At 42.3% G+C, this 21,980-nt stretch overlaps 1 protein-coding gene across 1 annotated transcript in view; it reads right to left on the bottom strand.

Moving 5' to 3' along the window:
• Positions 1-14,733, bottom strand: part of KCNAB1 (potassium voltage-gated channel subfamily A member regulatory beta subunit 1) — a 377,254-nt gene extending 362,521 nt beyond the window's left edge. Inside the window, exon 1 of the mRNA XM_034997624.1 lies at positions 14,276-14,733. Coding sequence (XP_034853515.1) covers positions 14,276-14,517 — 242 coding nt within the window. The 5' untranslated portion in view covers positions 14,518-14,733. The remainder of the gene's footprint in view (positions 1-14,275) is intronic.
• Positions 14,734-21,980: the final 7,247 nt, after the last annotated feature.

The following is a 21,980-nucleotide window of genomic DNA, read 5'->3' as shown; positions in this document are numbered from 1 at the left end:
CTGGACTCCACTCTAGGCCCCTTTCCTCACTGCTGATTTTAATCTGTATCTTTTTGCAGCCATAAACTATAACTGTAAATATAATCCTTTACTGAGTTCTGTGAGTCTTTCTAGTGAAGCATATATATACCTGCACTCTAGGCCTTTCTTTACACATGCTGTGCCCTCTGTCTAGAGCACTTTTCCTCCCAGAAACCCAGGTGATTGTCCTTTTCACCTCCTTCAAATACGATCTTCTCAGGGAGGCCTTCCCTGCCTACATCGTTTAAAACTGTAGCTGTGTACTGACACATATACTCATCCTCCCTCCTGCTTTGTGTTTCTACAGAGAACTTACCCTTCCTGTAATGTTATAGTTTATTGTCTACCTCATCCCATCTAGAATGAAATCTTTAAGAAAACAGGGAACTTACTGTTTTGTTCTGTTTTGTTCATTGCTGTGTCTCCTGGAATAGGGTATAACACAGATGAGCACTCAGGAATAGCTCTTGAATAAAAGAATGAATCGGTGTATGTTGGGGAGGAAATAAGGTAAATAGTTCAACCAAAAATAAACACAGCACCCAAAACAGCAAGGACCAATTAGTGGTCATAGAAAATAACTTCATAAAAAGAGTACCACCGATGAATTATAAAATATGGATTAGTAGATTTGGCTGCATGAGCCTGATTTTCCATTTTCTAAGAGACTGTTTTGGATCACCCAACATTCTAAAGGGGTCATGAGACATAAGAGGGAAAAATATTTACCCACACAGGACATCCAGAAACCAAGAACTGGTGAATATGGAGTCAAAAATGGAAGGTCCTTAGAAAACGGTTGTGAGGAAGGAACCGGAAGAAGATAGCTGGAATCCATCCACTCTCACGGAGTCTCACCCAGGCTCCCTCAGGCAATTAAACCCCTTGAATGGAAAAGTGTGACCCTACTGTTGCTATTGCCCAGTCCCAATAACACTAAGTAGAACAGGTCAGGGTATTTCCCAAGATGTAAAGTATGACCAGAATCAAGTGAGAAACCCCACAATGACTCAGTGACCTAATGATACCACCAACGTACCATCCTCCAACTGCTAATTTCCAGCTGAAGAGTTCCTTAGTTATAGGCCAGGTTGTTCCTGGGAAAGTCTGATTTATACCAAGAATAAGAAGGTCTAATCAGAACTCAGAATCATCCATAATTACTGAGGAGAGAGAGAGAATCCATTAGTGTATTTAGGATGACGGGTCATCTAGGAATCCCAGCAGGATGGCTGACCCTGCAGACTTGTCTCCCATCTTTTGGGAGATGACACCTGGGTGTTATAATGAGATGATGCGCCTCTTGCAAGGAGATGGAAACCGAAAATGATCAGGAAAAGAGTAAGCCAAAAAGGGCTAGCTGATGGGCTTGATGGACAAGGGGAAGAACTCGTGGTGGGAAGGGGTGAAAAAGGAGAAACCCATGGCTCCATAATGTTGGCACATAAGCACCCCATCTAGGAGAAATAAGGAATATGCCCAGAGTGAAGGCCATGAGTGTTTTGTCTGATCTCTGTAACTCAGGACCCCACTGTGATAGGGCTGGACAGTGACATCACAGAGAACTTCCTGGAAGAAAGTACAGTGAAGACTTCATGAATGCAGTGAGGTAAATAAATGAATGAAAAGTGATGGGTGTCTGAGGAGAAATAAAAATAAAGTGGGCTTATGACATTGTATGATAGGCAACTTCAAAGTATCTTAAAATCTAACCTGCTTCTTACGAGAACAACATTGTCCCCAAGTACCACTATCTCCAATGAGGACATTGTGACAATTTTAGTAAAAAGAGAAAGGTGGGAAGTAAGTGGCAAGGAGACTACGGGTGGAAAGTCTGGTGGAGCAATTCCTTGTGTCTGATCATCCAGCCGATTGCCTGCCAGTAAAGAATGAAGGCTTATGTGTGATTATCCTGCTTAATAATTCATTTACTCAGCAAATGTTTACTGAGCTCTCCACTAGAGACTAGATTCTAGGGATGCGGCAATTAACCATACAGATAAGATCCCTGTCCTCCTGGAGTTCACACTCCAGTGGGAGAGACAGACAATACAGAAATAAACAGATTGGAGTGCTAAGAGGGAAAACAGACACAGAGGAAGTAGGCACTAATTTGAGGAGTCTTAGAAAGAAGTCACAGTGAGGATTAAGCTTTTGGGAAATTATGCATAGAGGTGCCAGTCATACACAATGGTCATCTCAGGAGCGGTGACAGCTCCTTTTGAAAGCCCTCCCAGCTTCCAAATGCACGTGTTGTCACCGCGCGCCGAATTATAGAGTGCTGTAAAATTCCAAAAGCAGGTACAAACCCTTCCAACGCTAACGCAGAGCCGAGCTACCTAATGAGCTATACATTCTACACCCACGCTCTTCAATTGTCAGAACTTCTAAAACATTCTGCCTTTCCAAATTAAAAGGAGTATCACGAGGGGGGAAATAGACTAAAGACAACTGGGTCAAAACCCCTTGTCTGAAGATACTCCATCTACCCCACTGGGAACCTGTGTTTCCCTGGCTGCTGGGCGGCTCAGCTGCCTCCACCTCTCCCACAGTGGGCTCACTGGGACCTCCAGTCAGACTCCACACCACTGCTCTGGAGCCTGTTTGTAAAAGGCCTCTCCCTTTGCTGCCGCGCCAGGCTTTGGGGCTGTCTCCGGGCTCATTTCCTTGGTACCTGATTGGGGGCTGCGCATTCTGCGGCAACTGCGCATGCTCGATCCTCCCAGCCCTCTCACTCTGCGCGTGCGTGCTCAGAGGGCCTTGCTCCCCTTGCCCGTAGCCCAGCGCCCCGCTACCAGCGCCCCGCTACCAGCGCCCCGCTACCAGCGCCCCGCTACCAGCGCCCCGCTACCGGCACGTGCCCCTCCACGGGTGCGTGGAGCTGAAGAACACAGATGACGGAATTTGTGTAGGTCCATGAGGTTAGTATGTCTTTGGGATCCCCCTCAGCTTTGGACCTCAAGTTCAAGACAAAAATGCTGTGGCCCTTGCTGGGCAGCTGTGGAGGACACAGTCTTTGACCCAGAATCCGCAGCAGTAAGCCGGGGACTGCGGGACACACCACCTCCCAAGCGAAGCAGACACTGCAAATAGTCGCGGCCCTTCTCCCACTGACCTCCTCCCTGCGCTAAATTTAATTCCAGCCCGAACTGTTCCAGACTGAAGGAAACTAAAAAGACATGACGACTAAATACCATATGTGATCCGAAACTGGATCTAGTACTAGTGGAGTTAAAAAAAAAAAAAAAATGCTATAAAGGGCATCATTGTGTCAGCTCATGAAACTGGAACACAGACCGCCTATCAGGTAGAAGTATCATACCACGTAAATTTGGTACATTTGGCCTATCAGGTAAAAGTATCATACCATATAAAGGGTAAAGAGCTATAACATATGTAACTTACCTTCAAATTCACTCTATTTTTCTCTTGGAAAAATAAATTAGGACGTGGGGGCGAGGAGTGCAAGGAGCAAGCATGTAAGAACACGAGCAAAGGTTAAGGCAAATGGGGCAAAATGTTAACAATACGTTAAAAAATAAAGTGCCTAAAAAGTTCTTTGTATTATTCTTACAGGTTTCCTGTAAGATGAAATTATTTTCAAATTAAAAGTCTTGTTTTGCTTAATAATCTGGTTTTAAGAAGGAGGTAGATTGTCTAAAAAATAGCTTCTGGACTCCCATGATTAGAGGTTCATTTCTTTGGCTGTGACATATTTGCAGACCACGCCAAGTTCTCTACATCAACTGGGACAGCTTTGCTTTCTTCTGTTTGAAAAAAAAAAAAGTGTTTGTTTGCTTCATAATTGTTTAAAACACACAGACCGAGAACATATCTTCACCTGGACATTGGCATATATCACACAATATATAATTGAAATCTTAGGGAGCATCAGTTAATAACTAGCTATGGAGAGGCAGAGGAATCACTAGAAAGAAGCTAAAGCAATAGGTATGGAAAGGTGCCCCATATAAGTGAAAATGAGCCCTGAATACAGAGGAAGGAGGGCACCATCATTCCTCCACCTCTTAATGTGGTGCCGAGCCAGACCTGCGGGGTGATCGTTCTAAGAACTACTGTGGCTTCTAAGCTAGCCTTCTCCCCGACAATCCTGACAACACTCTCCTTCCGAGTTCCCTACTTCTGCTCCCTCTCAGCTGTGCAACAAGGTGCTTGCCCCTAAGATGGGGCAAAAGACATCAACAGAACATTCTCTAAAGCAAGGCCATTGGGGTGAGATATCTGCCTTTCTTTTCTCCACCAGCCACCTGCCGCCCCGGGGGTCTGTGGTGTGGTTCAGAATCCCCTGTGTTTGGAAACTCCCAGACACAGAAATTTCCTCTATCAAATATCTAACATATAGGTTATAATAACACATGCCTGCTGTAGATCAGGGCTTCTCAAAATCCTGAGAATACGCTGGCCATAAACTATTTTTTTCTCGCTATAGGAAATTTCCCATGTGATATCAAAAGAGACACTTCTTAATTTTCACAATCAAGGAAAATATACAGATTAGAATTTAAGTTCTGGTCTAGGACTGTCTGGATAAAGTTTAAAAGATTTCTGCTAGCTGCCATTCAGGAGCCTAAGGGCTTCATTTTCTTTATGAAATAGCGCATCCTAGTGGCATTCTCAGGCACTGCAGGGAAATGCAGAAGTCATGTTTTTGGTTTTTTGGTTTCTTTCCTTGCGTGAAAACATATTTGACCTACAGGAAAACCAGGTCTCAACGCTTATTTTTTTCTCATATGGAACTGCCGTCAACAATTCCTATATGAGAAAACGTGGGTTCATAGAACCCAGTGTTGTTCTCGAGCCCTGAATTTCAAATGATTTCATTCGGCTGCATAAACAAAGCACCTTTTCCCCTGGAAAAACACAAGTGGTAATTTCAAAACAGAATGAAAATAATATTTCCAATCCAAGGGGCACTGATCTCGCACATTTGCTTAAATTTTCAAGCCTTTTCGATCTAAACTGCCACTTTTAGAACATACTTATTTTAGAACTTCTGTTACATTCAAAAGGAAATGAACATTCTGCTCCATTCTGAATAGGCCCCTTTCACGAAACCTTCTAGGCCCTTCACCAGCACACTCTTCAGATTTCAAGTAATCACATGGGTTCTGAGTCTGAACCATCTCAGTGACACTGATGTTCCTCCAGAAATGTTGATGCCAGAGAGCCAGTCAGAGGGCTCAGAGCAAATTAGCACAGGCCTCGAGACTGACCAAAATTAGGCCAGTCTAAAATAAATCATGTAGGCTTTTTTTTTTTAATGTAGAAAATACAAATCCTGCACATGTAGCTTTTTTTTTTTTTTAGGATTTTGATTTTCACGGTCATGGCCATAGCCACTTTTCAAGCAGGTCTGAGTGTACCAAGCACTCCGTGAAAAAAGTAGGTCACGGGAATGCATTGCAAAGGGATTTTGTTTGGGGGTGGGGGTAGCTGGAAGGATGACAGTGAGTTCAATTTGGGAATAAAAATAATTTTCAATTTCCATGCTGTATTATGGAAATTATGAAAAGGAGAAAGGGCAAGAAGGGGATAGTCCTTCCTGAGTACCCACTATTTGTGCCTTTGCATGAACAGTATTACCCTGTGAGGAAGGATTTATTTTCATTTTATGGGTAAGGCAGCCAGGGATCAGAGAAAGAGGGAAGAAAGAAGGTGGTCTTCAAATCCTGCAGCTGGGACACCACCTTCTCACCCTGACAGAACCTAGGGAAATGTCTTCAGAATGAAAATAGCTCCTACTTATCCTTAGAATTTCCATTTAGAGACCAGTGAAAACTGTATCAGTTAATGAATGCTCCCAGATGCTTTGCCCAACATCTTGGAGAAAGCAGTCGGGTGAGTGAGGTTTATCTCTGGCTTTCCTGCCCTCTTCTTCTGTTCCTTCCCTCCTACATCCCTGCGCATCAGCTGGTAGTTCCATGCCTGTGTCCTGACACCCAAGCTTTCCTCTTGATCTGGTCTAGAAACTTCTTTTCTACCCTCTCTGTTTTCAGGTCAGACCTGCCCGACATCTTGTTTCCTCCTTGGTGGGCTGCCTATCAGCGTAGATTACGTACTTCTGTTTTAACAGAACTGAGGTCTCTAACGAGAAAATCTCAGACACTGTGGCAAGCTGATGGGAGAGGTACTGTAAGCTGGTGGGAGTTTTTGCCTTTTAATTGTATTCTGCTTCACATATTTCTGTTCTGGACACAATACTAGGCATGGAAATACACGGATTGATAAAAGATTATTTTTATCTTCGTATACAGCATTTGGAGAGTAATTTATTACAATGCTTCAGGAGGCTATTTTGATTCAATAGGAGGGCATGTGTAGGGTGAAAAGAAAAAAAAAATTTTCTCAATAGATCCTAAGGACCGATTCCAGATTTATAAAAGCAAGTGATGAAAGGAGAATGGTATGTTCAGAGTTGTGCAAAATTCAATTTGTAGGTGTTTATTTTCTGCCCCTCTCTTTTTTAGATACATTGTGACACATATTTCCTTTCAAACTCTGCAAGATGACTAAATGATGGGTTTATAGGACTATCTGGGAAGGAAGCTGGAGCAAGAGAATGTCAGTCTCCCTCTCTGGCAGGCAGGGAGCTAAGCGCATTTGCGACTTCATTTAATTCTTACAGTGTCGTGGAAGTACTTAAACTGGGCCCATTTTACTGAGGGAACTGAGGATTAGCAAGGTTAGGTAACATATTCTGTCTAAGACACAGAAGCAAGTATGGAGTTAGAGCACTACTAGTGGGGGGGGGGGAAGGGAAGTCCCTACTTCTTTGCTCTTTACTGTCTTTCTGCTCCCCAACTTCTGAATGGATGTACCCCAATCAAGCAAGACACAGTACTGAGCACTATTTAAATGCAAAGCATGGGAGGACTGCAAAATATCATAAGCTCTAGTCCTTATCCTCAAGGTAACAACAACATAATTTTGAGACTAAGACACACACACACATACACACACACACACAATTAACATTCCAAACCTATGTGGAGCAAAAACAGGTCATACTGTAAGAGAGAAGACTGTGAGTTGGATTTGCCGAGGCAAGGACATGTATAAAAATATTCTAGCTAGGGAAAGTTATGATAAGTGGAGACCCAGTGGTCCAGGACAGGGGTGGAAGGTCAGTGTGCAGAACAATAAGACCGAAGCAGGTTGCAGAGCAGAGCAAAAAGGCAAGCGCCCAGAAAAGTGGACCAGAGCAGGACGGTGAATGCGACTGGAACTGCAGCATGCCCAGGAGGCAGTGAGCATACGCACATGGGTATGCGAGCGCAGGTGTGGATGGGCATGCGGTGGGTTGGGAATTGGGGGGCTGAGAATAAATATGGAGAGTATAGAGAAAGCACTGGACTGGGTGCCAAGGAACAAGGTTTCTTGTCCCGGCTTTGTTGCTGGCTGGATCTGCAACTTCAGTGTAGTCACCCGATATTGTAGCCTCAATTCTCTTCAGCTGGAAGATCAGAAATTGGAGATTATCTCCAAGGTCTGCCACATATCAGTAATTCTGAGACTTTCCCCTGCCTCTCCTTTTCTTCTGTTATTGCTCCTTCTCCACCTTCGGCTCCAGAATATTGGAAATGTTCTCTTTGGTTTGCAAATAGCATAACTTTTTTTTTAAATTTGAGAAGCAGTTGCTTCGTTCCATGAACCTGGACAAGCTCTGTTATTGTAAAATAATAGTAAAATCTGCGTCATCATTATTGGGGAATTTTTAAAGTGCAAATAATCCCAAACTCACATTTCTACTAAACCAATGGCCTTTCTTCTACTAGCCACCTACTTGCTTTTGCTGAATTATTTGATGCAATGCCATCCATTTGTATCAGGGGCTCCATAGTGAAGAGCTCTAGGAGCCTCACTGCTGTGTTTACTGTAAGGATATTTTTGAGGATGTTATTAATTACGTAATGAAGAACCATGAGAGAAACTTCTCTCCGGTCTCCAGATTACAAAGAGATGTGCCAACACTGAGCAACTGGCCTACCCCTACCTACCTCAAGGACTCCCTGATTGTTGTAAAGAGCTCCATCCACTCTTCACAATTTGGTGCTCCTGGAAAACACAGGGCCAAATCCGATCCAAGCACATGGCTTGGAAATGGCATGCTCACTCCCCCTCCCCTGGGGGAACATATCCCCTTCCTGCTCTTAATCTTCCTTGAACTCATTTCTTCTTCTTTTTTATTTTTATCTTTCTGAATCACATGCATTTGGGAATCTTAAGTACCTCTGGAAATAAAGAGGTTTAAAAATAAACACAAACAAATCAATAAATAACCTATGCAACTGATAGCTTTGTGCTCTAGACCAGGGATCAGCAAACTATGGCCTATGGGCCAAATCAGCCTGCCACTTACCTTTGTATGGTCCTCAAGTTAAGATTAGCTTGTACATTTTTTAATGGTTTGGGAGGAAAAAAAGGAAGAAGATTTATGATATGTGAAACATATAAAACTCAGTGTCATAACTCAGTGTCCATAAATAAAGTTTTATTAGAATACAACCACACCCCCTCATTTGCTTATTGTCAATGGCTGCTTTCACCCTCCAACAACACAGTTCAGTAGTTACGACAAAGGTGGATGTGGACTGTGAGCCTAAAATATTTACTATTTGGCCTTTTACAGGAAAAGTTTGCTGACCCCTGGATTAGACCTTCATTTTACATCTGTTTGAGTTCTTCCTGGCTAATTATAAAATTGCTTCAAAGCTGGGTGTTTGCTGCATCCCTACTCGTCTAGATATTTTTTGTGTTTTGTCCATAACACGAACTCTCAGTGGACTTTAACCTCGACCTAAGCTCAGGCTTACTATTTGGCTCAGATTTCAATGCTGTGTAATAGAGACAATTAACTTTCAGCCTCTTAGAAATGACTAAAGGACCCTCTTGGGTAACTAGTTTATAGACACTAATAAAACAAATCCACAAAAACCTTCTATTTTTGCAGAAAATTCTAAGCCAACAGAAGGATCTACACAGCAACTTGGCACTTTTTGCACCACGTTCAAACAATTTCCTCCAGTTTCTTTTCAGTTGATACATGTGTTTGCATATTTACTGATTTTTTTCCTCTCCTGGTCACCCTCAGTGAGAAATAAAACCAAGTCTCCATGGAAACACAACAGAATGCTCTCTCACAGATGATCGAGGGACCCAAGCAGCTGGTATTGGGCTGAAGGCTGCAATGGCATCTGACCAAATTAGGAAGAGAAAACAGCTTACCGGCTCTTCCAGACCTCTCAGAATTCTAAAGCTCAGCATGAAAACCTACACAGATTGTGAATTACTGCTGATTTTTTTTATTCCTTCTTTTCCTTCTAAGAGATATTCTGTCCTATCATAAGATATTCTTATATTCTTGTAAGATATTCTACTTACCCATTTGTACATTTCTGCTTTAGGGACTTTCATCCCCTGCCCCTAGAATGAATGACAGAGTCTATAGAATAAGCAGGAAGGGAACCCACATTTAGTGAGCACTTACTGTGTGTTAGGCACTTACATGTCACAGCCAGCTTAACGTCACATGGTTTGTGGACCAAAAGAGCTGGGATTTGAACTCTGTTCTGATTAACTCCAAAGCCCATTCTCTTTCCACTATACATGAAATAAGACCCTTCAAAAAGAAGAAAATAGGGGTGCCTGGGTGGCTCAGTCATTGGACATCTGCCTTCAGCTCGGGTCATGGTCCTGGGGTCCTGGGATCAAGCCCTGCGTTGGGCTGCCTGCTTGGCAGGAAGCCTGCTTCTCCCTCCCCTACTCCCCCTGCTTGTGTTCCTGCTCTTGTTATCTGCTATCTCTCTCTCTGTCAAATAAATAACTAGAATCTTTTAAAAAAAGAAGAAGAAAATAGAAAAGACAGGTTGAACAAGGTATTTTGACATAGCCATAGTTAGGGGGATGGGGGATGGAAACAAAGGTAAGGAAGTAAGAATATGAAATTCACCTTCCCACCTAACACCAACTATGTTTATAAGAAGTCATGGTCAACCTAGGAATAACCTAACCAAAGAGGTAAAGGATCTGTACTCTAAAAACTACAGAACACTTATGAAAGAAATTGAGGAAGACACAAAGAAATGGAGAATATTCCATGCTCATGGATTGGAAGAATAAATATTGTGAAAATGTCTATGGTACCCAGAGCAATCTACACATTCAATGCAATCCCCATCAAAATACCATCAACATTTTTCACAGAGCTGGAACAAATAATCCTAAAATTTATATGGAACCAGAAAAGACCCCAAATAGCCAGAGGAATGCTGAAAAAGAAAACCAAAGTTGGGCATCACAATGCTGGACTTCAAGCTCTATTACAAAGCTGTAATCATCAAGACAGTATGGTCCTGGCACAAAAACAGACACATAGATCAATGGAACAGAAAAGAGAACCCATAAATGGACCCTCAACTCTATGGCCAACTAATCTTCAACAAAGCAGGAAAGAATATCCAATGGAAAACAGTCTCTTCAACACATGGTGTTGGGAAAATGGGACAGCCACAGGCAGAAGAATGAAACTGGACCATTTTCTTACACCATACACAAAGATACACTCAAAATGGATGAAAGACCTAAATGTGAGACTGGAACCTATCAAAATCCTAAAGGAGAACACAGGCAGCAACCTCTTCGACCTCAGCCACAAATTCTTGCTAGACACGTCTGTAAAGGTAAGAGAAACAAAGACAAAAATGAACTATTGGGACATCATCAAGATAAAAACTTCTGCACGGCAAAGAAAACAGTCAACAAAACTAAAAGACAACCTATGGAATAGAAGATATTTGCAAATGACAAATCAGATAAAGGGCTAGTATCCAAGATCTATAAAGAACTTATCAAATTCAACACCCAAAAAACAATAATCCAGTCAAGAAATGGGCAAAAGACATGAACAGACATTTTTCCAAAGAAGATATACAAATGGCCAACAGACATATGAAAAAATGCTCTACATCACTTGGCATCAGGGAAATACAAATCAAAACCACAATAAGATACCACTTCACACCAGTCAGAATGGCTAAAATTAGCAAGTCAGGAAACAACAGACATTGGCAAGGATGTGGAGAAAGGGGAACACTCTTACACTGTTGGTGGGACTGCAAGCTGGTACAGCCACTCTGGAAAACAGTATGGAGGTTCCTTAAGAAGTTAAAAATAGAGCTACCCTATGACCTAGCAATTGCACTACTAGGTATTTATCTCAAAGATATAAATGTAATGATCTGACGGGGCACCTGCACCTCAGTGTTTATAGCAACAATGTCCACAATAGCCAAACTGTAGAAAGAGCCGAGATGTCCATCGACAGATGAATGGATAAAGAAGATGTGGTATATACACACAATGAAATATTACTCAGCCATCAGAAAGGATGAATACTTACCATTTACATCAATGTGGATGGAACTGGAAGGTATTATGCTGAGCAAAATAAGTCAATCAGAGAAAAACTATTATCATATGGTTTCACTCATATGTGGAATATAAGGAACAGCACAAAGGATCATAGGGGAAGGTCGGGAAAATTGAATGGGAAGTCATCAGAGAGGGAGACAAGCCATGAAAGACTCTAGACTCTGGGAAACCAGCTGAGGGTTGGTTGCCAGAGGGGAGGTGGGTGGAAGGATGGGGTAACTGGGTGGTGGGCATTAAGGAGGACACGTGATGTGATGAGCACGGGGTATTATATGCAACTGATGAATTACTGAATTCAACATCTGAAACTAATGATGTACTATATGTTGGCTAATTGAATTTAATTTTAAAAAAAAGAAAGATGCTTTCTACACACACACACATCAAAAAAAAAAAAAAGAAGTCACAGTCAATATGATTTCACTCATATGTGGAATTTAAGAAACAAAACAAACAAACAAAGGGAAAAAATGTAAGAGACAAACCAAGAAACAGACTCTTAACTATAGAGAACAAACCGATGGTTATCAGAGAGAAGGGAAGGGGGGGTTGGGTGAAATAGGTGATGGGGGTTAAGGAGTGTACGTGTTGTGATGGGCACTGGTGATGTATGGAATTGCTGAATCACTATGTTGTACACCTGAAACTAATATAACACTGCATGTTAACTATCCTGGAACTAAAGTAAAAAACTTAAAAAGAAAAAAATAAGTCATGGTCAAAAGCCAAGTTGGGGGGAACTGAGAGAACCTGTATTCTCTTCCCTAAAAATCCCTCCCTAATGTTCAAAGGATGATGTTTTAAATGAGGATGATTAATAAGGGTCTCAGAAGAATAGACAAATTACTATGGAAATCTGGAGAAAGGAAACATGCTTCAAGTTGGAGGGAGGGGTAAGGGAGGAAGGTAATGGAGGAAGGGGGGCAGAGCACAGCAAGCTCATCATAATTTAAAGCTTTGGTGATGTCCTGGGGCCAATTCTCCATTTAACTGCACTTGTCTCTCCTCAAAGTCTGATCTGGAAACAGCAATCTTCCCACTTCTTACTAGTATGATCCAGTGGCACCTACCCTTGCCCAAGAGCCTGCCCCCATGACAGGACCTAGCATCCTCAAGGCCACAGAGCCTTGCTCTTCAAGGCATGATGAAGAGTCCCCTTGGAGCTGTATTCTCAAGCCACGGGAATATAGGATTGGCAGGGCTGCCTCGGAAGCCAGACCGGGGGATGCCTGCTCACCTCAAGCAGATGGCCTCCAGGCCTCCAACTCCAACAAGGATATCTTTGCTTTTACCTATTTGAGGAGGAGTAAATCCTCTGCTTCAAAACTGTTTGAAAAACACTGTCCTAGAACATATCTTCTTCTGAACCTTGGCACACATCGCCAGAGGTCTAATTGATATTCAAAACCAGGACTTTTGAGAGAAAGAGGCATGCCCTCTGGAGGTCTATACAAGAGTTCATGGTAATACCACCCATCCAGTGACAAAGATGCAGAGACAGATTTTTTTTTTTTTAATGAAACAGTTCACCCTCAGCTAACCTCTATTCAGACATCACCGCCCCACGACTGAGGGCCAGGGAGAGCATAAAGAAGAGAATGAGAGAATGTGAAGAGGCAGAGGGAGAAGGCAGCTCCTTCTTGTGGAAGACAGATTCAGGAAGGGTGGGTGAGGAACACCCAGTGTATATTCCCCATAAACCTAGAAGAGCTCATTCCTCTTCTGCCTTCTGAACCCTTAGCTGCATAGAGTCTGTGAGAAATACATTGCTCTCCACAGAAAGAAGCCATTTCCTTGCAAATTGCTTTATTAATCAATTTAGCTGATAAACTAGAGCAGTAGCTACTCACTAACATAGACCTTTGGATTATAAAAAAAATGAAATCACTGGGGACATCATGTCCATGCAAACACAATCAATCTCACTCTGTGAAGTACAAGTTTGGACTGGAGCTGGGACAACTGCTCTTTACCAATGCTAAGTGATTTTTTTCCATTTTCAGCACCCTTGTCCTTCTGAACGGCTTTTGCTCACTCTCCTGATATTTAAAACTCTAAGCATTTGTCAAGGAAACACGCAGGTGCCACTGGCTAATTTAGCTAAGCACAGGCATATCTTATAGAGGTTTGAACAATAACTGCTCAGACCAAGAATGATACTTCCCATTGCAGAGCAATTTATAAAAATTACACATCCAACCCCGTGCCAGGGGAAAACTTCTCCCTTTTGTTAATCTTTCACAGAATAAATGATGGTATTGGAAGTTTGGAGAACAAGCAGTAATTTATCTTGGGCTGCAATGATAAAAAAAAAAAAGGGGGGGGCATCATTTCAAGAAGAACTTGCTCAGTTTCGTGAACTGCTTTATTAACCATTAGCACAAACCACAGGATTCAGGTTTAGAGGAAAACAAGAGCCTTGAAGCCCAGGCAGCATTTCAAAAAAATCCTACTCTTACTTTATCAACTCCCTTAAGAAGAATAGAGCCCCCTTTCTTCATTATGACCTGCTAAGTCACCTGCCTACACCAAGCCAAAGATATTTCTACTGACAGCACATGGCTAGGAGCTTCCACAGGTGAGCTGGACTACCTTCTATGTAACCTTTTGCACAAAGAGAACGTAGACAATATAAAGCTCAAAAAACTGAGGCGGCCCAAGAAGAGGGCTCCCTGCATGCATTTTTCTGTTCCTTTTTCTAGATAGTGTTGGCTCTGTCATTTCCATCCTTCTTTCTCTAAGAACAACAACCCCAGACTTCAGTGCAGCGCCCTGGTCGGATGACATCGTGAGCCGCAATTACCTGTAAGCCATGCCTGTCTCTGCTCTCGTTGTTTCCTGCAATGAGATTCCATGGACACGTAAGAACTTCTCCAGAAACTTCCGTTCCGCTGCTCCACTGGGCCTCGCTGGCCAGCAGGCTACCTGAGGGGGAGGCTTGGCCACTGCTAGGTGCCGTCTACATTTCAGAGCCGATTCACTGGATTTGGGTAGACCCAGCTTGGAGCTGGGGATATCTGCACAGGCAGGTTTATACAGATGCATGTTTCAAAAACCCAAGGAAGCAGAGCTAATTTCACAGTACTTAGCTCTGAGACTGGCTGTATCTTGCTATGGTTAACTTAGGTTATCTGGCTTTGGCACGTCCCTAAAAGGGATCAGCTCATTTTCCTTAGATGCCCCTTCTTATTTTTGTGTGTGTGAGCAGACTCTTGAGTCCTGGCAGAGCTGCTGGTTACATGTCTCTGCTGAAGCCTTTGCAAAAAAAGAAAAAGAAAAAGACCCTGACAAAGTCCAATCACTTTTCTTGGCCCTGTAAAGTTCCCAAAGTCAAACTTAAGCAACTATGTTATTGGCCCTGGGGAAAAAATATGGGCACTCTTTCCCATGTCTTTCTATTTAGGTAAAAGGAAATATTTTGGTGGGATACAAGCCAAATGTTCTGTTCTCATAAGGATCATAAGGCCTTGCAGATGATTCATGAGTGTGTACTGAGACCTTTCTAAATTATCAAGTATTTCATAATCAAATAATTTATTATACTAGTAACATGATTTATTTGGGTAGAAGGTCCATTAACCTTGTTCTTTTCAAGATGTTGCTATCAAGTGATAGGAAATATCAATAAGACGGTTGTAAAAAGCAAAGGGCCGACACAAATATGCCCAGCTGACTTTTGACAGGTGTAAGAGCAATTCAATAGAAGAAGGATAAGCTTTTCAACAAATGGTACTGGAGGAATTGGACATCTATAAGCAAAAACAAACAAAAACAAATGAACCCTTCACTTAAACTTCATATTTATACCAAAAAAAAAAATCAAAATGTATCACAGCCTTAAATATAAAACTATAAAACTTCCAGGACAAATCATAGGAGAAAATCTTCAGGACCTAGGGATAAGTGAAGAGTTCTTAGACCTGACACCAAAAACACAATCCATAAAAGGAAAAATTAGTAAATTGGATATCATCAACATTCAAAAATTTTTCCTCCATGAAGGACCCTGTAAAGAGGATAAAAATCTTTTTTTTTTTAATTTAAAGAAGTCATAAACAACATTTATTACGTTGGTATATCATACAGACTAGGAGGAAATATTTGGACATATCCAACAAAGGGCTTCTATCTAGAACATATAGAGAACTCTCTAAACTCAACAATAAAAACATAAATACTCCAATTAGCTGGTGGACAAAAGATAGTAACAGACACTTCACTGAAGAAAACATACAAATGGCAAATAAGCCCATGAAAATATGTTCAACATCATTAGCCATTAGGAAGATGCGAATTAAACCCATGACATATTACTACACACCTATCAGATTAGCTAAATAAAAATGCCAGTAACCCCACATGCTGGCAAGGAACCAGAGACACTGGATCGCTCACACATCACTGGTGGAAATGTACATTGGAAAAGAGTACGGCAGTTCCTTATAAAAACCAAACATACCAAACCTACCATATGACACAGCAACTGTACTCTTGGATATTTCCCCCAGAGAAATGAAATCTATGTTCACACCAAAAAACCATACACAGATGTTTGTAACGGGTTTATTCATAATTGCCAAAACCTGGAAACAACCCACTTTTGCTACAATGGGTAAATAGTTAAACGGTGGTATATCCACACTATGGAACACTATTCAGCAATAAAAAGGAATGAACTATTGATACCAGCAACAACTGGAATGGATCTCAAGGGAATTATGCTGAGTGGAAAAAAGCCAAATTACACATGTCAAATAGGACTCGCTTGCTCTCCTTTTTCCCCAACACATCACGGACACTCCTTCCCAGCTTCCCAATCTTTCTGTCAGGCCATCATTCTTTATCTTGTTTTCTAATTGCTTAATATATGTCTTATCTTGCCAACTTTTCAATAAAGTCTTTAAGAGCAAAAAAAAAAAGTCATCATATGTACAATTGCATTTATATCACATCTTGACTTGACAGAATTATAGAGATGGATCACCAATTTGTGGTTGCCAGGGGTTAGAGAAGAGGAAAGAGAGGGAGGTGGCTCTGTCTATAAAAGGGTAGATGAGGGATTCTCGTGCTGGAATTGTTATGTGTCTTGACTATGGTGGTGACCACACCACTCTACATGTGTGATAAAATGGCATAGAACTAACACACAGACACACTCACACACAAAGGAATGCGTGCAAAACCAGTGAAATCTGAATAAGGTCAGGGACTTGTATCATCATCAATTTCTTAATTATGATACTGAACTATAGTTATGCAAGATATCATTATTGGGAGTCACTGGGTAAAGGGATTTATCTGTATTCCTTACAACTGCATGTGAATCAATAATTATCTCAAAATAAAAAGTCAAAAAAAAAAGGCAGTCTCCTCATATAAGGGTCCCTCCACTTTGTGACTACAGCTGCAATTCTCCTCCAACTATGACTCTTAGACATGAATGGTCCATCCAGTCCAACAAGCTTCCTACTGCCACCTCACCCATCACCATAGCTTTGCTCATATTACCTCCCCCCTCCCATGTCCTATAAAAGCTCACCTCCTCTAGGAATTCTTCCCTGGCCTCCTAGTTCCTTGTATATGATCATTCCTTGAAATTCCTCTTGCAATTCATGTCTAAAGCACTCACTTGACACTTCTAAACTGTTTCCAAATATTTGCACAAACGATGATCTCTGCCATATTTTTGTACCACCTTTACCATTACTTATTTATTATTTAGAATTAACCTGCTTTTTTTTTTACCTAAATGAATATATTTAGTGTTATGAGTTGAACGTCTGTGCCCCCGCCCCCAAATTCATATGTTGAAATCTAATCTCCAGTGTGTTGGTAGTTGGAGGTGAGGCCTTTGGGAGATAATTAGATCATGAGAGTAGATCCCTCATGAATGGGATTAGTACCTTTTTTTTTCATTATGTTATGTTAATCAACATACATTACATCATTAGTTTTTGATGTAGTGTTCCATGATTCATTGTTTGCATATAACACCCAGTGTTCCATTCAATACATGCCTTCTTTAATACCCATCACCAGGCTAACCCATCCCCCCAGCCCCCTCCCCTCTAGAACCCTCAGTTTGTTTCTCAGAGTCCATAGTCTCTCATGGTTCGTCTCCCCCTCCGATTTCCCCCCCTTCATTTTTCCCTTCCTGCTATCTTCTTTTTTTTTTTTTTAACATATAATGTATTATTTTTTCAGAGGTACAGGTCTGTGATTCATCAGTCTTACACAATTCACAGCACTCACCATAGCACATACCCTCCCCAATGTCTATCACCTAGCCACCCCATCCCTCTCACCCCCCACCACTCCAGCAGAATTCTTTTTTTTTTTTAAGATTTTATTTATTTATTTGAGAGAGAGAGAATGAGAGACAGAGAGCACAAGAGGGAAGAGGGTCAGAGGGAGAAGCAGACCCCCTGCTAAGCAGGGAGCCCGATGCGGGACTCGATCCCGGGACTCCAGGATCATGACCTGAGCCGAAGGCAGTCGCTTAACCAACTGAGCCACGCAGGCACCCTCCAGCAGAATTCTTAATCTCAGGAAACAAACTGAGGGATTAGTACCTTTTTAAAAACATTTTTATTTATTTATTTGAGAGAGAGAGAACAGGCACAAGCAGGGGGAACGACAGGGAGGGGAGAAGCAAGGAGCCCGATGTGGGGCTTGATCCCAGCACGCTGGGATCATGACCTAAGCCAAAGGCAGACGCTTAACTGACTGAGTCATCCAGGCACCCAATCTTTCCATTTTCAACCCAGCATCCAAAGCTGAGTCTCTAGGGAGAAAGAAGAGCTTATAGAGAGAGGGCCAGAAAAATCAGAAGGACCAAACAACAAGAGAGAGTCAAGGAGAAACAGGCACTCCCAAGTAAAGTTGTACCTAATGTTCCACCACATACACGAGCCACTAGTTACATCTGATTTTGTGAGCCATAGAAGTTGCCACCAAAGAAGAAGCAGAGGTGAACTAGAAAAGCAGTCATGGAAAATGAGACATTAGCCCTCTTCAACACATCACTCTCTTTTTCTGCCCTCTGAATATGGAGCCAGGCCCAGGAGAGGAGCGAGGGCTGAGCAAGCGAAGATTTGTCTGAAACTGGTCTCTTCATTAAGTTCTAGAAGCTGATCACTCATAAAAGGTCCCAGCTTGAAGGAGGGGAGTAAAAATTATATATATATTTTTATTTTTTTTAAGATTTTATATATATAGAATATATATTATATATTTTATATATTTATAATATATATAGAGAGAGAATATATATATATTATATATTTTAAGATTTTATTTTTTTAAGTAATCTCTACACCGAACATGGGGCTCGAACTTATAACCCCAAGATCAAGAGTCACATGCACCACTGACAGAGCTAGCTAGGCACCCCAAGTAGAAACTATATTTATAAGCAAATTATTGGCCCCTTTGGCTGTCAATGCAAATTAAGATGGGTATTCAATTAAATGTACAAGACTCTAAGAAATGCCTCTGAGCAGCAGAGAGGGGCAGTAATGTCTGCTTCGCTCTCTTTCTGTGTCTCAGGAATGATTGTCATATACTGTTCAGAATCTTTAAGTATTACGCCATCCCAGTGTGGGAAAAAGTGACAATGCCATCTGAGGAGAGAGGTGTTTCTGGTCACGTTCTGCTGATGGGGTGCTGAGATTCAGAAATCACAAACAGAAACTCGCATAGCTCTAGGTGGTGAGTGGGCTTTACCCACACCTGCTCAGGATTCATACATAACTGTGTGACGTTGGGCAGGGCTTGACCTCTCCGTCCCCTTAGTTTTCTACTGGCTCAGACTGAAGTTATCTCTAAGATTCTTCTAGGTCTGGTGCTCTGTGAGTTTTAAAAACTACTTGGGCCAGACATTCTCAGAGGTGAGGACCCTTCCTGTGTTGACTGGAGAGGCTTGGATTCAGTGAATTATTAGCCAGTTCTCTGAGATGCCAGGCTCAGGAGCTTGCTGCTATTATTCTTGGAACAGACCAATCACATTTATAGCCTACTTTTAAATTTTTCTTGGCTAGAGAGATGACCTGTTAAACACTCCATCTTGGATTTATGGGCACATCACAGTTGTCTAAAAATTGTCTTGGCCTATAATTGAAAACTGAGGCCAGAGCTGGTAGGCGTGGGAGAACAAGACTGTGTTTCCCCTTCACCTCCTTTTAGGCTAAAATTTTCCTAGGAATAGAAAACAACAGCTCCAGTGGGCTGGGGGTGGAATGGAGAGCACATGTGACAGTGCGTGGGATGACAGCAGGAGACAAATGGAAGCCCTGTCAAGCTAGCCTCAGCTCTGAAGGCACTGCCTCCCCTCAGTCCCAGCCTCCTTTACCTCTTTTCCTTAGCCCGGCTGCTTGCATATCATGTACTTTTGCATTATAACATCAAACAACCCCTCCTCAGTGTACAATCATATTTCTAATACATATAGAGGCATACACATTATAGCCTTGCTTTAGAAAAAATGAAGCATACTTATAGGTGACCAGATCGACAGGTCTCTTCCTTGGCCTGTGAAGGGCTCATGGGCACGACTGGCCCTTGGGATTTCACTGGAATCCTGCGTTTATCCCACACTGACCACACACCCACACAAAGAAAGCATCTTTGAGTAGAGTTTTGGCATTTGCACCAAAAGCTCCTCTCATCACTTTGGGTGTGACTAACTTGTTCCTTCCACAAAAGGTCCCAAAAGATGCCAAAATGAGGCCTTTGGTCTGAGTCTACTGCAAAGGAAATGGCCAGTGGGACCCCAAAGTACAAAAGTGCGCTCTGTGGCCAGAAATATCTAGATAGATGGCTGTTGGGGGCACAGAGTACCTTGGAAAAGAGGTAGGTGAGGAGGAAGGAAGGTGCGAGATGGGGCCTTGTTTCTATCATACAGGCTTTGCACTCTCTTTTTTTTTTTTTTTTTAAAGATTTTATTTGTTTTTTGACAGAGAGAGAGACAGCGAGAGAGGGAACACAAGCAGGGGGAGTGGGAGAGGGAGAAGCAGGCTTCCCGCTGAGCAGGGAGCCCGATGTGGGGCTCGATCCCAGGACCCCAGGATCATGACCTGAGCCGAAGGCAGACGCTTAACGACTGAGCCACCCAGGTGCCCCTGCACTCTCTTTTTAAGTAATGTCAGCCATGAAAGGTTTGAAATCAGGGTAGTATTGTGGTCACGAGCTGTTGAGTCATCACCGAAGAAATGTTTCCAGGATGCTAAGAACATGTTCCTCCGTTATCCCAGTCTGCACTGGCCTGGCTTAGAAGAATTTCCATGGAGTGAGGGTGGTATATAGTGGAAAGAGCATGAATTATAAAATCAGAAAGTCTTGGGCTCGAATCCTACCCCTGCCACACGCTAGTGGATTGACCATGGGCACTTTCTGAGTCCCAGTTAATTCCTCTGGAAAATACGCCTCACCATATTACCTCGTAAGGTTGTTGTGAGGATCAAAGGAAATATGGCGTTTGGTGTACCTGGCACAGAAGAAACGTCCCAAGACATGGTGGTTATTATTGTATCTGCCGCATTATGCAACTCCAGGGACAGCCGCGGACATTGTAGTCTGCGCGGATAGTGCCCCCTAGTGTTGCCCAGCGGGCAGAGCTCTACGTGGCTGACCTACAGAGAGATGCAGCGAGCGAGAGTTTTCAGGGGACTTAGTGCTATAGGTTGCAGGACTGCAAAATGATGGGATGGCTTTAAATACGACTTCCTCTTTTCTAAAGAGAAGTGAAGGATTATTTAATAAAGTTGCTTTGTTCTTCATCTGGTAAGAAGTCCCTCCATCTCTCCTTAAGCGTTGACTCAGAAAGCAGATTTTCATGTTGCAAAGACTCCCACACCTCCGCGGTCACCGCTCCATGTGCTCTCCCGTGGGCTCACCCATCTTCTAACACACATACTTTTGGGGTCTGGAACTTGTCAGAGACAAGGCTGGGAGGCTGGGACACAGCCATAAAATCTCAGCTATAAAAGCCAGGCCTAAAAATGTACAGGTTCAGTTTTGTGATACAATGTACCCGCTGTGAAGTCTTACTGGGATGATTCCGTCTGAACCAATCTACCTCTTCATCATCCTCTCCGAGGCACTTAACAAAAATCTAAAAAAAAAAATCTAGGATTCTAACCAGAGCTCTGAGAAGTCTTAGAAATCAACTGGGTCGATTCTCTTGTTTTACAAATAAGGAAAGAAACATCCACATAAATTAGAAAACATTTGGAATCAGTTATTGTAAGAACTGGAATAAAGTGCAAGTTTCCAGAAGCCTGGGCTGGGAAGTCAGACAGACGGGTTTAAATCTTTGCCCGACAATATGCTACTGTGTGATGTGATTGTCTCCGAGTTTTTAGTTTCCTCTTCAGAAAAATGGGGGAAAGAGTACCACCTCTGCAGAGGTAAGTAAGCTAAATCAGCTTATATGTTTTAAATCCCTAAGTAGACCACACTGCCTCGTGAAATGTCATTTCACCATGTAATAACTGTAAATGTGCAATCAT

The sequence above is a fragment of the Mirounga leonina genome, unplaced genomic scaffold (assembly GCF_011800145.1).
Source record: "Mirounga leonina isolate KUSES-001 unplaced genomic scaffold, KU_Mleo_1.0 Mir_115, whole genome shotgun sequence".
NCBI classification, from domain to species: domain Eukaryota; kingdom Metazoa; phylum Chordata; class Mammalia; order Carnivora; family Phocidae; genus Mirounga; species Mirounga leonina.
The sequence above is the reverse complement of the archived record's forward strand: the minus strand, read 5'-3'. Positions and strand labels throughout refer to the sequence as shown.